The sequence below is a fragment of the Gobius niger genome (assembly GCF_951799975.1).
Source record: "Gobius niger genome assembly, chromosome: 7".
Lineage (NCBI taxonomy): Eukaryota > Metazoa > Chordata > Actinopteri > Gobiiformes > Gobiidae > Gobius > Gobius niger.
Window position 1 is genome coordinate 11802707 of NC_136858.1, and position 13188 is coordinate 11815894.

At 41.9% G+C, this 13188-nt stretch overlaps 1 protein-coding gene across 3 annotated transcripts in view; it reads left to right on the top strand.

The window, feature by feature from the left end:
* The window catches only part of marchf8 (membrane-associated ring finger (C3HC4) 8), a 218933-nt gene that overhangs the window by 199479 nt on the left and 6266 nt on the right, over nucleotides 1-13188 (top strand). For all 3 annotated transcript variants that reach the window (XM_079559978.1, XM_079559977.1, XM_079559979.1), the window contains 2 exons: nucleotides 3579-3759; nucleotides 8985-9120. In XM_079559978.1, the coding sequence (XP_079416104.1) occupies nucleotides 3579-3759; nucleotides 8985-9120 (317 nt within the window). The remainder of the gene's footprint in view (nucleotides 1-3578; nucleotides 3760-8984; nucleotides 9121-13188) is intronic.

Consider the following 13188-nt stretch of genomic DNA (forward strand, 5'->3'; position numbering starts at 1 on the left):
TGGAGAAAAATTTAAACTTTCTTTGATTATTCACTACTACTTACTTACTTTTGCAAATGCTGATTTATGACGATAGCTTTCTATTAAATATAGATACAAAGACATGGAGAGGAGCAAAGTGGTTCAACAGCCCATAAATACATAAACAACGGAAAATGCTACCTTGATGCTTCATGTTAGCATCGGGCTAATGCTAACGGTCAGCTAGCGCTAGCTATAACTGCCGTTTTTTCACTTCTACTGAACAATCTGCTCTGAGAAAATATCCATATGGGCCCGATTTAGACTTGACTTTATTTATGTGTGATAAATAAGTTCATATTCCACTAGAAAATGGCTAAAAAGTGTGAAAAATTGTGTTTCTCTAAAGATTCTATTTTCCCCCTCGGCGAAGCCACGCCCTCTTTTATGATGAGATGCCGTCTGTATCTATGGCAATCTGAAAACCTGCCCAGCCCAGTCCCGTATTCTTCAATGTCTGTTCTTTACATTCTTTCACCTTTCAAAACATAAGACATCAACGCTGTCATACTCCAAACAATGTTTATAAATCTGATAATTGTAGTGCTCAAATTGCCTTCACTGCAGCGTCTTGTCTGTGTCTTTCTGCATTATTTAACACATTTGAGTGTTTAAGACCTTTCAGAAACCGATAAGAAAACTGCACTTTCTTTCCTGTGACCACAAGCGCCCTTTCGATGACATTCCTTCGAGCCGAGCTTGCAGTGAGTAGATAAACGTTTTTAGTCGCGCTGCCCGACCATGAAATTACATTGGATTGTACAGGCGTGCCGGTTTCCGCTCACTGTCCGGGCCCATGTGAGCGGAGAGGAGAGCGGGACAAGTGGAACAGTCGATTATGTGTCGGCCGGCTCCTACGGCCCGCTGGACACAGACTGCAACCAATCGACCAATCAGATCGCTCCACTCGCGGCTACTTCCTTGTTCAGATGTAGTACAAGCTGGCGTACCCGGGTTGAGGACAGTAGACTCCAAAAGACACAAACTACTGCTGCTTTAAAACTTTGTTCATGTGTACGGTTTGTTTAAGACAACCTACGTAACACTCATGCTAGCACGCAGAGCAGTTAGCGCCAGCTTTTCTCAGACAAAAAAAATCTCGTGGCTAAACCTTATTGTCGCACTATCACATGTAGGCTACGTAAGGTTTCGGACAATTATACATTATTTTTTTGTTGATTGATGATGACCATTATGCTAATGTGGTAATAGTCCAGGTTTAGTCCTGTATCTGATGTTGAAAGGCACAACATTGGGCTAATCTGCTGTGTGCTAACTGCTAACCATAGTGTTAATATTTTACTCGAAAGAAAATACTTAATGCTTAACCAATACGGGAAAATGCTTTTTATAGCTTTCTGTTCTTCTGTTTCAGATTAGTTTTGTAATCTAAATAATGTGTTTTATGGTCAGTAGTTACCGTTGGCCTCCGTCATGCCTTTAAACTCCCAATGGCCAAAACTAATCTAAAAAAGTCTCTAATACTCACAACAGAATGTCTTTGACCACAAAATTGGATAACACAAAAGATAATTTAGGCCCAACAGGGTTTGAGTTTGAAAATGAAGTGTTTTCATTCACATTACGCTGTTGTGATTGGGTTTGTTCACGCGGGACTGGCCTCTGAGCTTTGCGCGCCTATACGCCTTATCTTTTTAGCAAGACTGAAGTCCCACTAGTACCGCTCTCGTAAACACTTCCTACTGTTTTTTGAGCTCGCAAGTTTGTTTTTTTCGAGACGAACGGCGACATTGGATTCCCAGTTGCTCACCAGGAGAGACTTACACAGAAGTGAGCAAGATGGATAGTTTATTGAATGGATCAACTTTGGTCCCACCAGGTCAAGCCTGAGCGCATCGACTACTGATGTAGCAGAAGTCGGTGCTATTTGCCACTCCTTTGTGTGATTTTATGCATACTTTTTTTACTCAAGCCACAAAATACGTACGTTTCTCTGACTGGCTCCGCTCATCGGAACCTGTATAGAGAAGACGAGATCGCAGACAAGTCTTTGGATAGAACAGTAAAAGTTTGAAGTCAGGGCTAACTCGGGCGGTAGATCCTCTGGGTGAAACAGAAGCTTTCGTCCATTGAAATGAATGGGAAGAGATTGTGTGAGAACTTCTCATTTTAACCTGTTGCTTGCCGTCCCTCCTGATCAGGAGTTATTGCTAGGGTTAGGATTAGGGACGGCGAATGTGATGTAAGTCGTGTTTTACTCACACAGATCTTTGTGAGTAAAACACTCCCAGATGATTTCATGCATTTGTGTCCACACGCCTGGACTACTGCAACAGCCTCTTCACGTGCCTCAACAAAAAAGAGCTGGCTCGGATGCAGTCAGTCCAAAACTCAGCCGCAAGACTTTTAACCAGCACCAACAGGAGGGCCCATATCACTCCTGTGTTGAAATCTCTTCACTGGCTCCCCGTTGAATTCCGTGTTCAGTTTAAAATCTTGGTGCTAGCTTTTCGAGCCCTACACGGTCAAGCTCCTTCTTACATTGTTGACCTTATGAAGCCCTACAGCCCGACCCGGAGCTTGAGACTGTTTGGGCAGAACCTTTTGATGGTTCCACATACCTGTTTTAAAACTCGGGGACATCGCTTATTCAAAGTTGCCGTAACCCGACTTTGGAATGAACTCCCACTCGATCTGCGCTCTCTAGACTTCGTGGACATCAAAAGCGCTTCTAGTCCAATCGACTCACGCTGCCAATGATTGTCAGCATATGTTATGTTTTAAGATCTGTTTTTACTGTGAAGCACTTTGTGACTTTGTGTTTGTGAAAAGCGCTATACAAACAAAGTTTACTTACTTACTTTGACAGAGAGTTGCCATCGATAAATTGGCTTTTATCTTTCTCCATTCAAAATAAAATAGCTCCCGATTCTTCTGAGAGTGAACTCATGTGTTCATGAGCGAGACTGGACATTTTCCTGCGGTTCTGATCACTGGCTTGGAATATTTCATCCCCAGAACGAGAAAGGATCCAAGATTTTTTTTGTCTGCTGCCAAACTAGATCCTGTGGGACTTGGCATGTTGCTCTCATCTATAGCGCTCAATAGTAAAATTTCAAAACATGATCTTGATGCTATGGGGAAAAGGACTGATACTTATTTCAATTCCACCGTAACAAAGAAATGCTCGATAACTCTTTTACCATCTCATTGTTAAATGCTTAAACATCCAGGTGGACAAATAGTCAAAGCCCGACAGATCGATACAGCTGGACATTCCTTGACAAATGGCTGACATTTTGAGATTAAACAAATCCCTTCTTCACTTTGCCGTCATGTGGGAACTTCCAGTCACAAACTTTAGCTCTAAAGAAGGTATTTGTTTTTAAAGTAATGTCCAGCTGTGTCGATTTATCGGACTCCGACCATCTCATTGTTAGTATCATGTATAAATTGATTACAGGTTTGTAGGAGTGTCTCAAAATAAGCTGTTGTTGGTGGAGTTGCTAGCTTCAGCATCGTTTTGTATCTGAGTTTTGAGAACTTCGGCAAGCGTGGGAATGTTAAATCTGACCGTTCTGTGTGTTTGTGTGTAGGATTTGTCACTGCGAAGGCGACGACGAGAGCCCCCTGATCACTCCGTGCCACTGTACGGGAAGCCTGCGCTTCGTGCACCAGGGCTGTCTGCAGCAGTGGATCAAGAGCTCAGACACGCGCTGCTGCGAACTCTGCAAGTACGAGTTCATCATGGAGACCAAGCTCAAGCCGCTCCGCAAGGTACTGCACAGTCACTGACAAACTACTGTGGGGGGAAGAACACAAGGCTGTTCTGAAATGTTAGTACGGTCACTGTCTGCTTTACAGGCCTTTCCAAGCAGCTCTTCAAAGACTGTCCACATTACAACAGAGACTACGTTGATTATCATTGAAAGAATTGTGCTAAAATAAGGCCTTGAATGTGACTAAAAAATATTCAATTTGACTCTTTAAAGGGACTATACAGAGTTTCAAAATGTTAAAATGAAGTATTTTCCTCCCCCTACATGTTCCAGCAATGTCCTAATGTGTAGAATGAGCTCAGACCTGTTCACCACAACTGCCTCTAAAATCCTGCACTGTCACTCAGAAAGGTGTTAATTCGGGTCCGAAGTGCCGTCATCCACGAGCTTACTATAGAAGCTGCAGTTACGCGCAAGACCTGAGCATAAAATGGCCACCTTGCATCTTTGCTCCATGTTTGTTGTAGTTTTGTTGCTTTTCTTGTTTCTTGCATTTTTTTGTCACTCTTTTGATTCTTTTTTTTCAAAGAAGCTTTTTACATTTTGGGAAGGTCGAACTGGAGAAAATGTGTTCGGTTAAGTACTGTAAAAATGTGAGAAATACTGTCAATTACTTAAAAATGTCCAAACAGAACACCAAATTAGGTCATATATTATGCATAGCACTGGCATTTGTAGAAAGTGGTGCTTGACTTTTGGCTAAAATTGTCAGGTTTGGCCCTTGGTCTTTTTACAATGCAGAAAATCGTCCTATCCTACCCCTGATCTAGAGCTAGATATTCCTCCTGTGAAATCGCAGGGTTAGTTACAATTAAAGAGAACAGGCTGTTTTTTGGAAGAAATTTTTTCGATATCTCATACTAATGAGGCCCGGACTGTTAGCTTTGGAGCTTCGCGAGCTACACGTCATGCAAGGGCCGAGTCTACAGTGAAGATCCCGCCCTTATGCCCTTTTTAGGGACATGCTTCGTCAGAGCTGGGGAGGGGGAGTCTATAAACCTGCCATGATTTTCCCCCTCGAACGTGGTCATTGTGGCAAACGAGTGAGCAGACGTCCATTATTTATACAGTCTATGATCTAGTCCCTTTGAAAATAGAGACATTGCTAACATTTTTTTACACCAGAAATCTATCAAAAAATATTGTCCAGAACACATTCAGGTTTTGCTAAAAATGAAATAAAATAAAGATATTGATCAGATTTGCACATATTTTCACTCAAAAGTTTCCCATTGTGGCGATTTGCTCTTAATTCTCCAAACTTAAATCATTCATTGTTGAGGCGCTAAAATGTATTTCAGGGGCGTATTATTCATGCATTATGTGTTTTTTTTATTTTATTTTTTTATTATTTGTTTTTGAAGATGTTTTTATATAAAGAAATAGGAAAAGAAGACATTTTGTACAAACACATACACATGCATATATACATACACTTGTATACATATACATACACCCGCACACACATACATACACATTCACCCACATTCATTATGTGTTAAGATTTTTTTTGCCATGTTACAATGTTGTTCTTTCATTAAAAACAGACCTGGAGCTGTGTTTCGAACCCAGGATCCTACGAGTGCTACAGCACCCCCTGGTGGATAGTTTACGCATCATAGGAAATATTAAATAATTAGGAAATAAGCACAGAAATAGCTTTTTTGGGGGGAAAGGTTTGTCTCTCTACACCCCCTAGCCGAAATATCTTCCCACTGCTCTGACAACTAGCGCATCTTTGAACAATCTTAGAATCTTCTCCAGTGACTATTCTTCCGACAGCTCCCAATAAAGCTCCTCCTGTGGTCCTGCGTAACCAGGAAATGCTTTCCTCACCTCTCGAGCATTCATTGTGGAGTAAATACACTGGACATTGCTTCACTATAGCCACACGGGCTGTTTGTAGAATTTTAAAAAGTATTTCTTGAAACAACTGCGGAGTTAAGGAGGCAAGAGGAGTGGGAGCGGTTAACGGCAATCAATAGCCACTCCCACACAATCAGGAAGTGACGGTGATATTTTCAGGTGTTTTTGGTCAATATTTCATTTTCTTATTAACAAAGAGTAAGTTAGTGATAAAGATGTGCTTGAGATTATTACCAAATACCTGCCAAAAGCACAATAACCACTCTTTAATTTGAAATGCACTTGCAAAGACACGGCTGATCTGTTATAAAGGGACGAAGTTCTGTCAATTGTCGAAATCATTACAATCTTTTCCACAAATTTCACCACGCCCCCCAAAAAAAGTATTTTGGGAAAGCGCTTCTCACTGGATTCGGAATGTAAATGTCTTGGCCGGCGCGGCTGAATCCGTCTCGCAGATAAACATCACTGGCTCTGCGGCTATAGAGCGGGATCCTCTCTTCACGCGTTAGCGCTGAAGTCCGTTATTCATCGGGCCTGCGAGCTTCCGTCCTAGAGCCTTATCCATCTCTCGCCGCCGCCAGATAGCCGGACAGTCTAATTAAAATCCGTCCACCCTTCATTAGCCGCACAAAAGTGGCCTTAAACAAATGCTTTCAATAGAGCGTGAATCCCCTGTTGGACGCCTCTCTAGCGGCTCGGACAATTGACTCAGAGATGTTGACACGGTTATGGAGTGTTTACCGGCTGTTTTGTCTTTTTTTTCTCCGTACCAGGTGACCCAGGAAATCAGTGCGCTGCATTTGCAGGAATGAGGAATTAGTTTAACACAACTTCTGTACCGAGATGTGTTTTTGATTAGCGCTAGTAAATTATTCAGGACCATCTGCATATTTATCCATTTCCCCCGAGGAGGAGGGGAAGAGTTTTAATTAGACTGAAAAAATACAGCTTCAAGTGTGGTTAAATTTATCCGACTCTGTTTGAAGAAATTGTGTGTATGTTTATGGGGTGAGTTCTATATTTCGGTTGCTTATATATCGCACTTTAGCTTTAAAGGGGCTGGATGCAAGTTCGCCACTTTATACTCACTACTGCCACCTCAGGCCATATGTGTAACTGCACCTTCTATATTATTACGGCAATTCGGGCCGAAGTGACACATTTTTTAGTGACCGTACAGGATTTTAGAGGCAGTTGTGGTGAACAGGTCTGAGCTCATTCTACACATTAGGACATGGCTGGAACATGTAGGGGGAGGAAAATACATAATTTTAACATTTTTAAACTCCGTATAGTCTCTTTAAGGTCAAAGGTCAAGGTCATACAACTTTAGGAGTAGTAGACACAAAAATACCACAGCAACATCTGCAACACAGCTTCATAAATGGCACACAAGCGAACACACACGCTAACACACACGCTAACACGCGTTTGGATTGACTCACCGCTCCGTCCTGGCCACTTCATCAGGTGTTTACATTATGGGGCTCGCGTTGGTTATTAAAGTTAATCCACTTTTGGTTCTGGCCAAGGTTCACCGACATCCATCAAGTGACGGTCACAGAAAAACACTATTTTGGTTGATGAAGTCCTTTTTTTTCTTATTTTCTTTCTTTATTTTTTCTTTCATACGACAGAAATTATGAAAAAGCTGTTTTACCAATTCAAATCAGGCCGTAAGCATAGAGTTAAGGCATTACATTACAGACGTCGAGCACTTCCGTTGCGCTCTGACGACATAACTTAACAAGTCAGTGGTTTTCCAGGAGAGGGCGGAGCAGCTGCTCAGAGAGCAGGATTCAGGAGGATTGCTTAGAACTGCATTAATGAAGCCAAAAACCACTCTGGGGGTGTTTTTGATAAGGATGTGGCACAACAACATGGTTTAAATGGTCAATTTAGCATGATATAGGACCAATAAAGGCCGATACTGACCAAGGCGAGCTGCTGTGTGTCAATGAAGACTCCTGCATTATTTCATACGGGAGTGCACTCAGGACAGTATCACATTTATAATCAAGATAAACTGAATCAAACACAGGCCTTTTGCACTGATTTCATTACTTGAGTGAAAGTGGAGACACTACTGGACAAATGTTTTTGCAACAAAAGTGGAAGCTAATTATTATTTTACTTCAGCGAAGCAGCCATTTTAATGAAGAAATGTTGGGAAGAAACATTATTTTTATTTCAATTTTGAAGCTACTCACAGGAAGTGACATTTCCCATTGACATAACATGGTTGGCACGACAACAGTTTAAAATCGTTTGCCTCTATCTATGTCACTTCCTGTCAGTGTCCTGTCAAGGAAGTAAAACCACAAACATCACAAAAAATGTCAAACTAAAGAAAAATCTTAAATATAATTATGTTGACTATGTTTTAGCAAAAACTGTCTAATGCGTCATATGCACTTTTAAGGGAAGTAAGTATTTGCTGTAGGACATTACAAAGCATTTATACAGGAAGTGCAATACGTTTAAGTCAGTGTGCAAAAATAACTTTGCCACTTCTAAAGCACAGAAATTGTGCGGAGACAAAACCTTTTTATATCTCACAGTGAGTCAGAGGCACTTTTAAAAATAAGAAAACACACATGTACTAATTTAGCTTTTACTTTGGAGCCTTTCTTCAAATGAAGAGGCGTAAAAGTATAAAGTTCTCAACACAAATACTACTCCAGTAAAGTACATATCCTCAAAAACTCTACTTCAGTATTAGTTCTTCATTGCTTCGAGGAAGTCTACTTCTGTATCGTTTGGCATTGCAAACACATTTACTTCCCCTTTTGTTCATTTTGAAGATGTTCCAACCCTGATAACCCTGTCAATAACATGCTAATAACATGCCAAAAAGAGCCATGTTTGTCTACGATAAGCTTTTGAGAAGAGCCCTTTAAGTCCTGTGACATGCCGCGCTCCATGAACATGCCTTAAGGGAACAATTTTCTCACGGCACAACACAAACCTGATCATTTCTTACAGAGAAAACCTCTACTGTAGCTCAGACTCCAATTGCCGCCGAACAACTGACAATGTGCAATAACTTTGAAGACGTGTGTTGCGGGAAAAGACATGACAGAATCTTTTAATAAACAGCTTTCTTGTGTCTGGCTGCCGGAGTTTGAAGACGGCGCTTTTAACAGAGCACTTGACACCTGCGCCATGTTGGAAAATGAACAGCCTGAGATGAACTCAAAGCGGGTTCATGTCAACTTCCCTTCTTCCCACTCTTACGCACATGTTACTTTTGTGAAAACATTTTTTTTAGAATGCCTGAATAAAACATAGCGTCGACTTTGAAAACATGAATAAATGAATGCGTTTGTGCCCTCTTCCTTGTCCTGTGCGCAGTGGGAGAAGCTCCAGATGACGGCGAGCGAGAGGAGGAAGATCATGTGCTCCGTCACCTTCCACGTCATAGCCATCACCTGCGTGGTGTGGTCCCTGTACGTGCTCATCGACCGGACGGCGGAGGAGATCAAGCAAGGTCCGCACGCACACGCACATATACACGTACACGGCCGCACTGCCGCCCACCGCACTGACCGGGGAGGGGAATGGACCGGGTGGAACTAACTTTAAGGAATAACGGCAAGTGACCGAAATCTACCAATCATAATCGGCAACTGCTGAGTTAAAATCTATAGAACAAATTGGTCAGAATGCTCTCTGACGGCTAACACGTGGGATCCAAAGAATCATAGACCCTATAGTTGATTTGTTTTGTCCTCCTTGTAGTGGAATACAATTAGTTTTGGCCTGGTGTCAGCAAAACGACCTTTGTGAGCTGTGCAATGCGTTAGGAAAGTTGAGAATGTCATTGGACCAAAACAAACAATTTACAGTCCATCCATTCCTCTTTAACTGTTGAAAAACAAGTCAGCAATAAGGTCTTTAAAAGTGGCAAGAGCCTAGATTTCGATTGTCTATCATCAGCTAAGGATATTTCAAAAAGTGAACCTAGATTTCTTTCATTTGTCCCGTAGGAAATTTGTATCGGGCACCCAGTAGTCTTTTGATTGAAGCAGATCTCAAAATAGAGGTTTTATAGTCCGGGAACCAAAATGGAGCGAGGTCAAACAAGATTACGATGTTGTCCTGGGCCGAGTTCAATGGAAAACCACTTGCTGTTGCTCTTATTACATTACTTATAATTTTTCTGCCAGCTACTTCTTGGCAACATTTACAGTGTACTAAATGTGCGCTTTTATTACGAATTGAATGTTTTTTGGATAAAATGTCATTGGTCTGAATGGGAAATTGCCATCAGTAAAATCTGCTGCCACTCTTTCAGGCACATTATAATCATCAAATACGATCTGAAAAGTGGAAAATCCCCCTAACGTGTAAGTTGGTGCCTCCCACTGTTTAAAAGTCTGCTAATGCGGATGATCATACGTTAGCGACTTCATATGTATTTCCCTTGAAGGGAATGCATTGTCACAATCCGGTTGAACAACAGTACAAGAACAGTGTGACCTCAACGTAATGATAATTATAGCCTTAACTATACTTTTTACAACTGTGACTTGCCAAATTACAGAGCAGTGGAAGTTTACATTTCGGTTAAGGACAACCAATATTGCCTGCAATGCACAAACTCTCCACCAGGGGAGTCCTGCAGAACCCTCAGCACCCTGGGTTCCCACAGCCCTTATCAAACTGCGCATGAATTGAATTTGTAAAAGTGGGTCATTGTCTTTTGATCACTCAGTCCATTCCTTTCTACTGTCAGTTCTAAAACGAAAGCCCTACAAAAACACACTTTCTACCGTTTTGATGAATTTGTTAAAAGAAAATGAGTCATAGCACACAGCTACGATCCAATAGTTCTCCAACAATACAGGCTCTGGGGCGTTAACATGTCCGACAGCGCCGGGTACACTTTGTTCCGGAGTGAAGCCTTCTCGTTCAAAAGGCGGCTCGCTATCATTTTCTCTTCACGTTCCATTCAGGTAGCGTACACGTAGTTACCGTAATGGCCCTAATAGCGCAGCCGCGGCGTAGAGTCTATTCTTGGGACATCAGTGGGTGTTAATGAATAAGCCTAGAGACGTGTAGGGGGCGAGGTCACGTGTTCGATTTTTCTATTGACTCCCGTGACTCTCGAGCTCTTACTCCAGCCTTGGCCTTTGATTGGAGACCGGGAGCAGGGCGACATAAAAGAGTGCGAGCAAGTTAAAAGGGTTATTTATAAAACATGGGTAATTAACAGCCCGTTGGTCTGAGAGGGAAGAGCGCTTTCAAAGAGCAGGTGCAGGTCGAGTGTGGAGACTTTTTCCACTTCAGAGATGAGAGATGAAAACTATACCTTCAAAGTGTTTAAGATGCTAATGTGTGGTAACTGGCCGGGCTCGGTAAGGAGTTCAACCATAAGCTTGTTTTTCAACTGTAAAAGGCTATTCTCATACATTTATTCAAAATGCAAATTAGGTTAAGATTTTAGATTTTCACCAAAATGCTTAATATGACTACTTTGCTAATGGAGCGAATGGAGCATGTGTGAGATGCGTCTACAAATCAAATTGAACATCTACTACAAATCCTTTTTTTGCTTCTGAGCATCTGTTTTTTGAAAAGCAAGAGCAACAGGCAGCTTGAAGAGCTTTTGTTCAAAATATAAATTTACATTTTGCTGATGGATTTAGAAAATAGTCTGAAGTGGTTTCCTCTTTCAATGAAGGAAATGATCAGGTCACACGCCACATTTCTCTGATTCACTTTCAAATGACTTTCAGTTGAAGCACTCTGCACTCAAAACTTGGAGAAGGTCAGGCTCCTTTCCAGGCTAATACATTGCATTGCTTGCATCACTGCACTACAGTATTACAGTTGGCATCTGCCATTTAAATGAATGTACATTTACCAAACACAGGAAGGCATTGATCCAGGGTGTCCCAAAAAATGTGGGACAGGCCAAAATCAAGGCTTTTGTCCCAGGTCCCGAATCTAACACAAACTGTTCCGAAAATGATACTAGTGCTATCTCAGCGGTAACTGCCCGATGTAATACAAACTTGCTCTGTTAAAGGAACAGGCCACCGTTCTTACCTGAGCTTAGACGAGTTGTACATGTCTGGTCTTTGTGCGTGCCCTTGATCACGCAAAAGACCAAAGATGTTGGACCCAAAGGGGGATGAAGTTAAAAGCGGCCAAGCTCTTCCACGCTTTCCCTATTTAAATACAGTTACGTGAGTAGTTACACGATCCAAGTATAGTTACACAAAATTAAACATGTTGATTTTCTAAACAGATAAAATGAGGTACTATATTGTAAGGCGTAGTAACACCTTCGACGTCCGCACAGTAATATCTTCAGAAATCTTCAGGAGTGAAGAAAATTACTGCACGGACGTCGAAGGTCGAAGGTGTCATTACGCCTTACAATATAGTACCACTTTTTATCCGCTTAGAAAATCGACAATTTTATCTAACTATACTAGGATCGTGTATCTAGTCACGCAACCGTATTAAAATAGGGGGAACATTGAAGAGCTTGGTCGCTTCTAACTTCACCCCATTTGGGTTCATAGAGGAGAAGAGGAGAGGCTAAATGCAAGCAACATCTTTGGTCTTTTTGTGTGACTGAGCACATGCCCCAAGACCGGACAGGTACACATAAACTCGTCTAAGCTCAGGTGAGAACATATCACAATATGGAAAAACGGTGGCCTGTTCCTTTAAGGCTGGTTGTTTTTGTCTGAGAGAGCGATAGAGCACACAGGTCCACCCCTGCACCCCGGTCTGCAAACCTGTCCTATAGTCTACGGCCAGGGCAAGGGTCATAACTGCGACTGGGACTGACACAGGGATTGCTGTAAACTTTGATGACAGAGATGAGAGCTGCAGTAAAGATGCAACAAAGAACCCCAAACATCAGTGTTGGAACTTATATCTGTCTTTCTCTCACTTATTCTCTGCTTATTTTCCTCACTGCGGTGCTTTACTCTCTCGTCCCACGTTAAATTGTTTTGGTGATCGGCTTGTGTTAAAGCCCTTAAAAAGCCTCGCTATGTGAAGACACGCATGCATGGCTCTGTAGAAAATGTTTGAAAGTTGTACAAAATACGATAGGCTAATCTGAAATAGGTTATTTTTTTTAAGAAGTCACTCATCCAAGCAGCTAGCTATAAAGTTATCCTGTTCCGAAATATACCCTACCCCCTAGAGGTGAGAACTTAGACATCCCACTGACCCTATGTTCTTCGCAATAAAAGTTTCCATCTCGCCTATTGTCTAAAACTCTCCAGGTTGTCAGGTCACCCGAGGCCATGTTGTTGTTGTGGTTTGAGGCCGATAAAGCTGGTACAGATAAGACGCAGGTTCAGTCTTGAGCCCCAATTTCTATTTCTCCAAAGTTCCCTTTTGACTCTTCTGCAATCACGTCAGATTCAGTAATGCTATCAAATTGGGTGATGCAAATGTAGCCTGTAGCTGAAATCTCTGCAGATGTCTGTGTAGCATTAAAATTCATATCACTTCATCGTCCATGCCTCAGATCTGGCCCGTGTCTGTGCAGTGGAAATCGAAGCACTGCACTGGTAAAGCGCTGTCC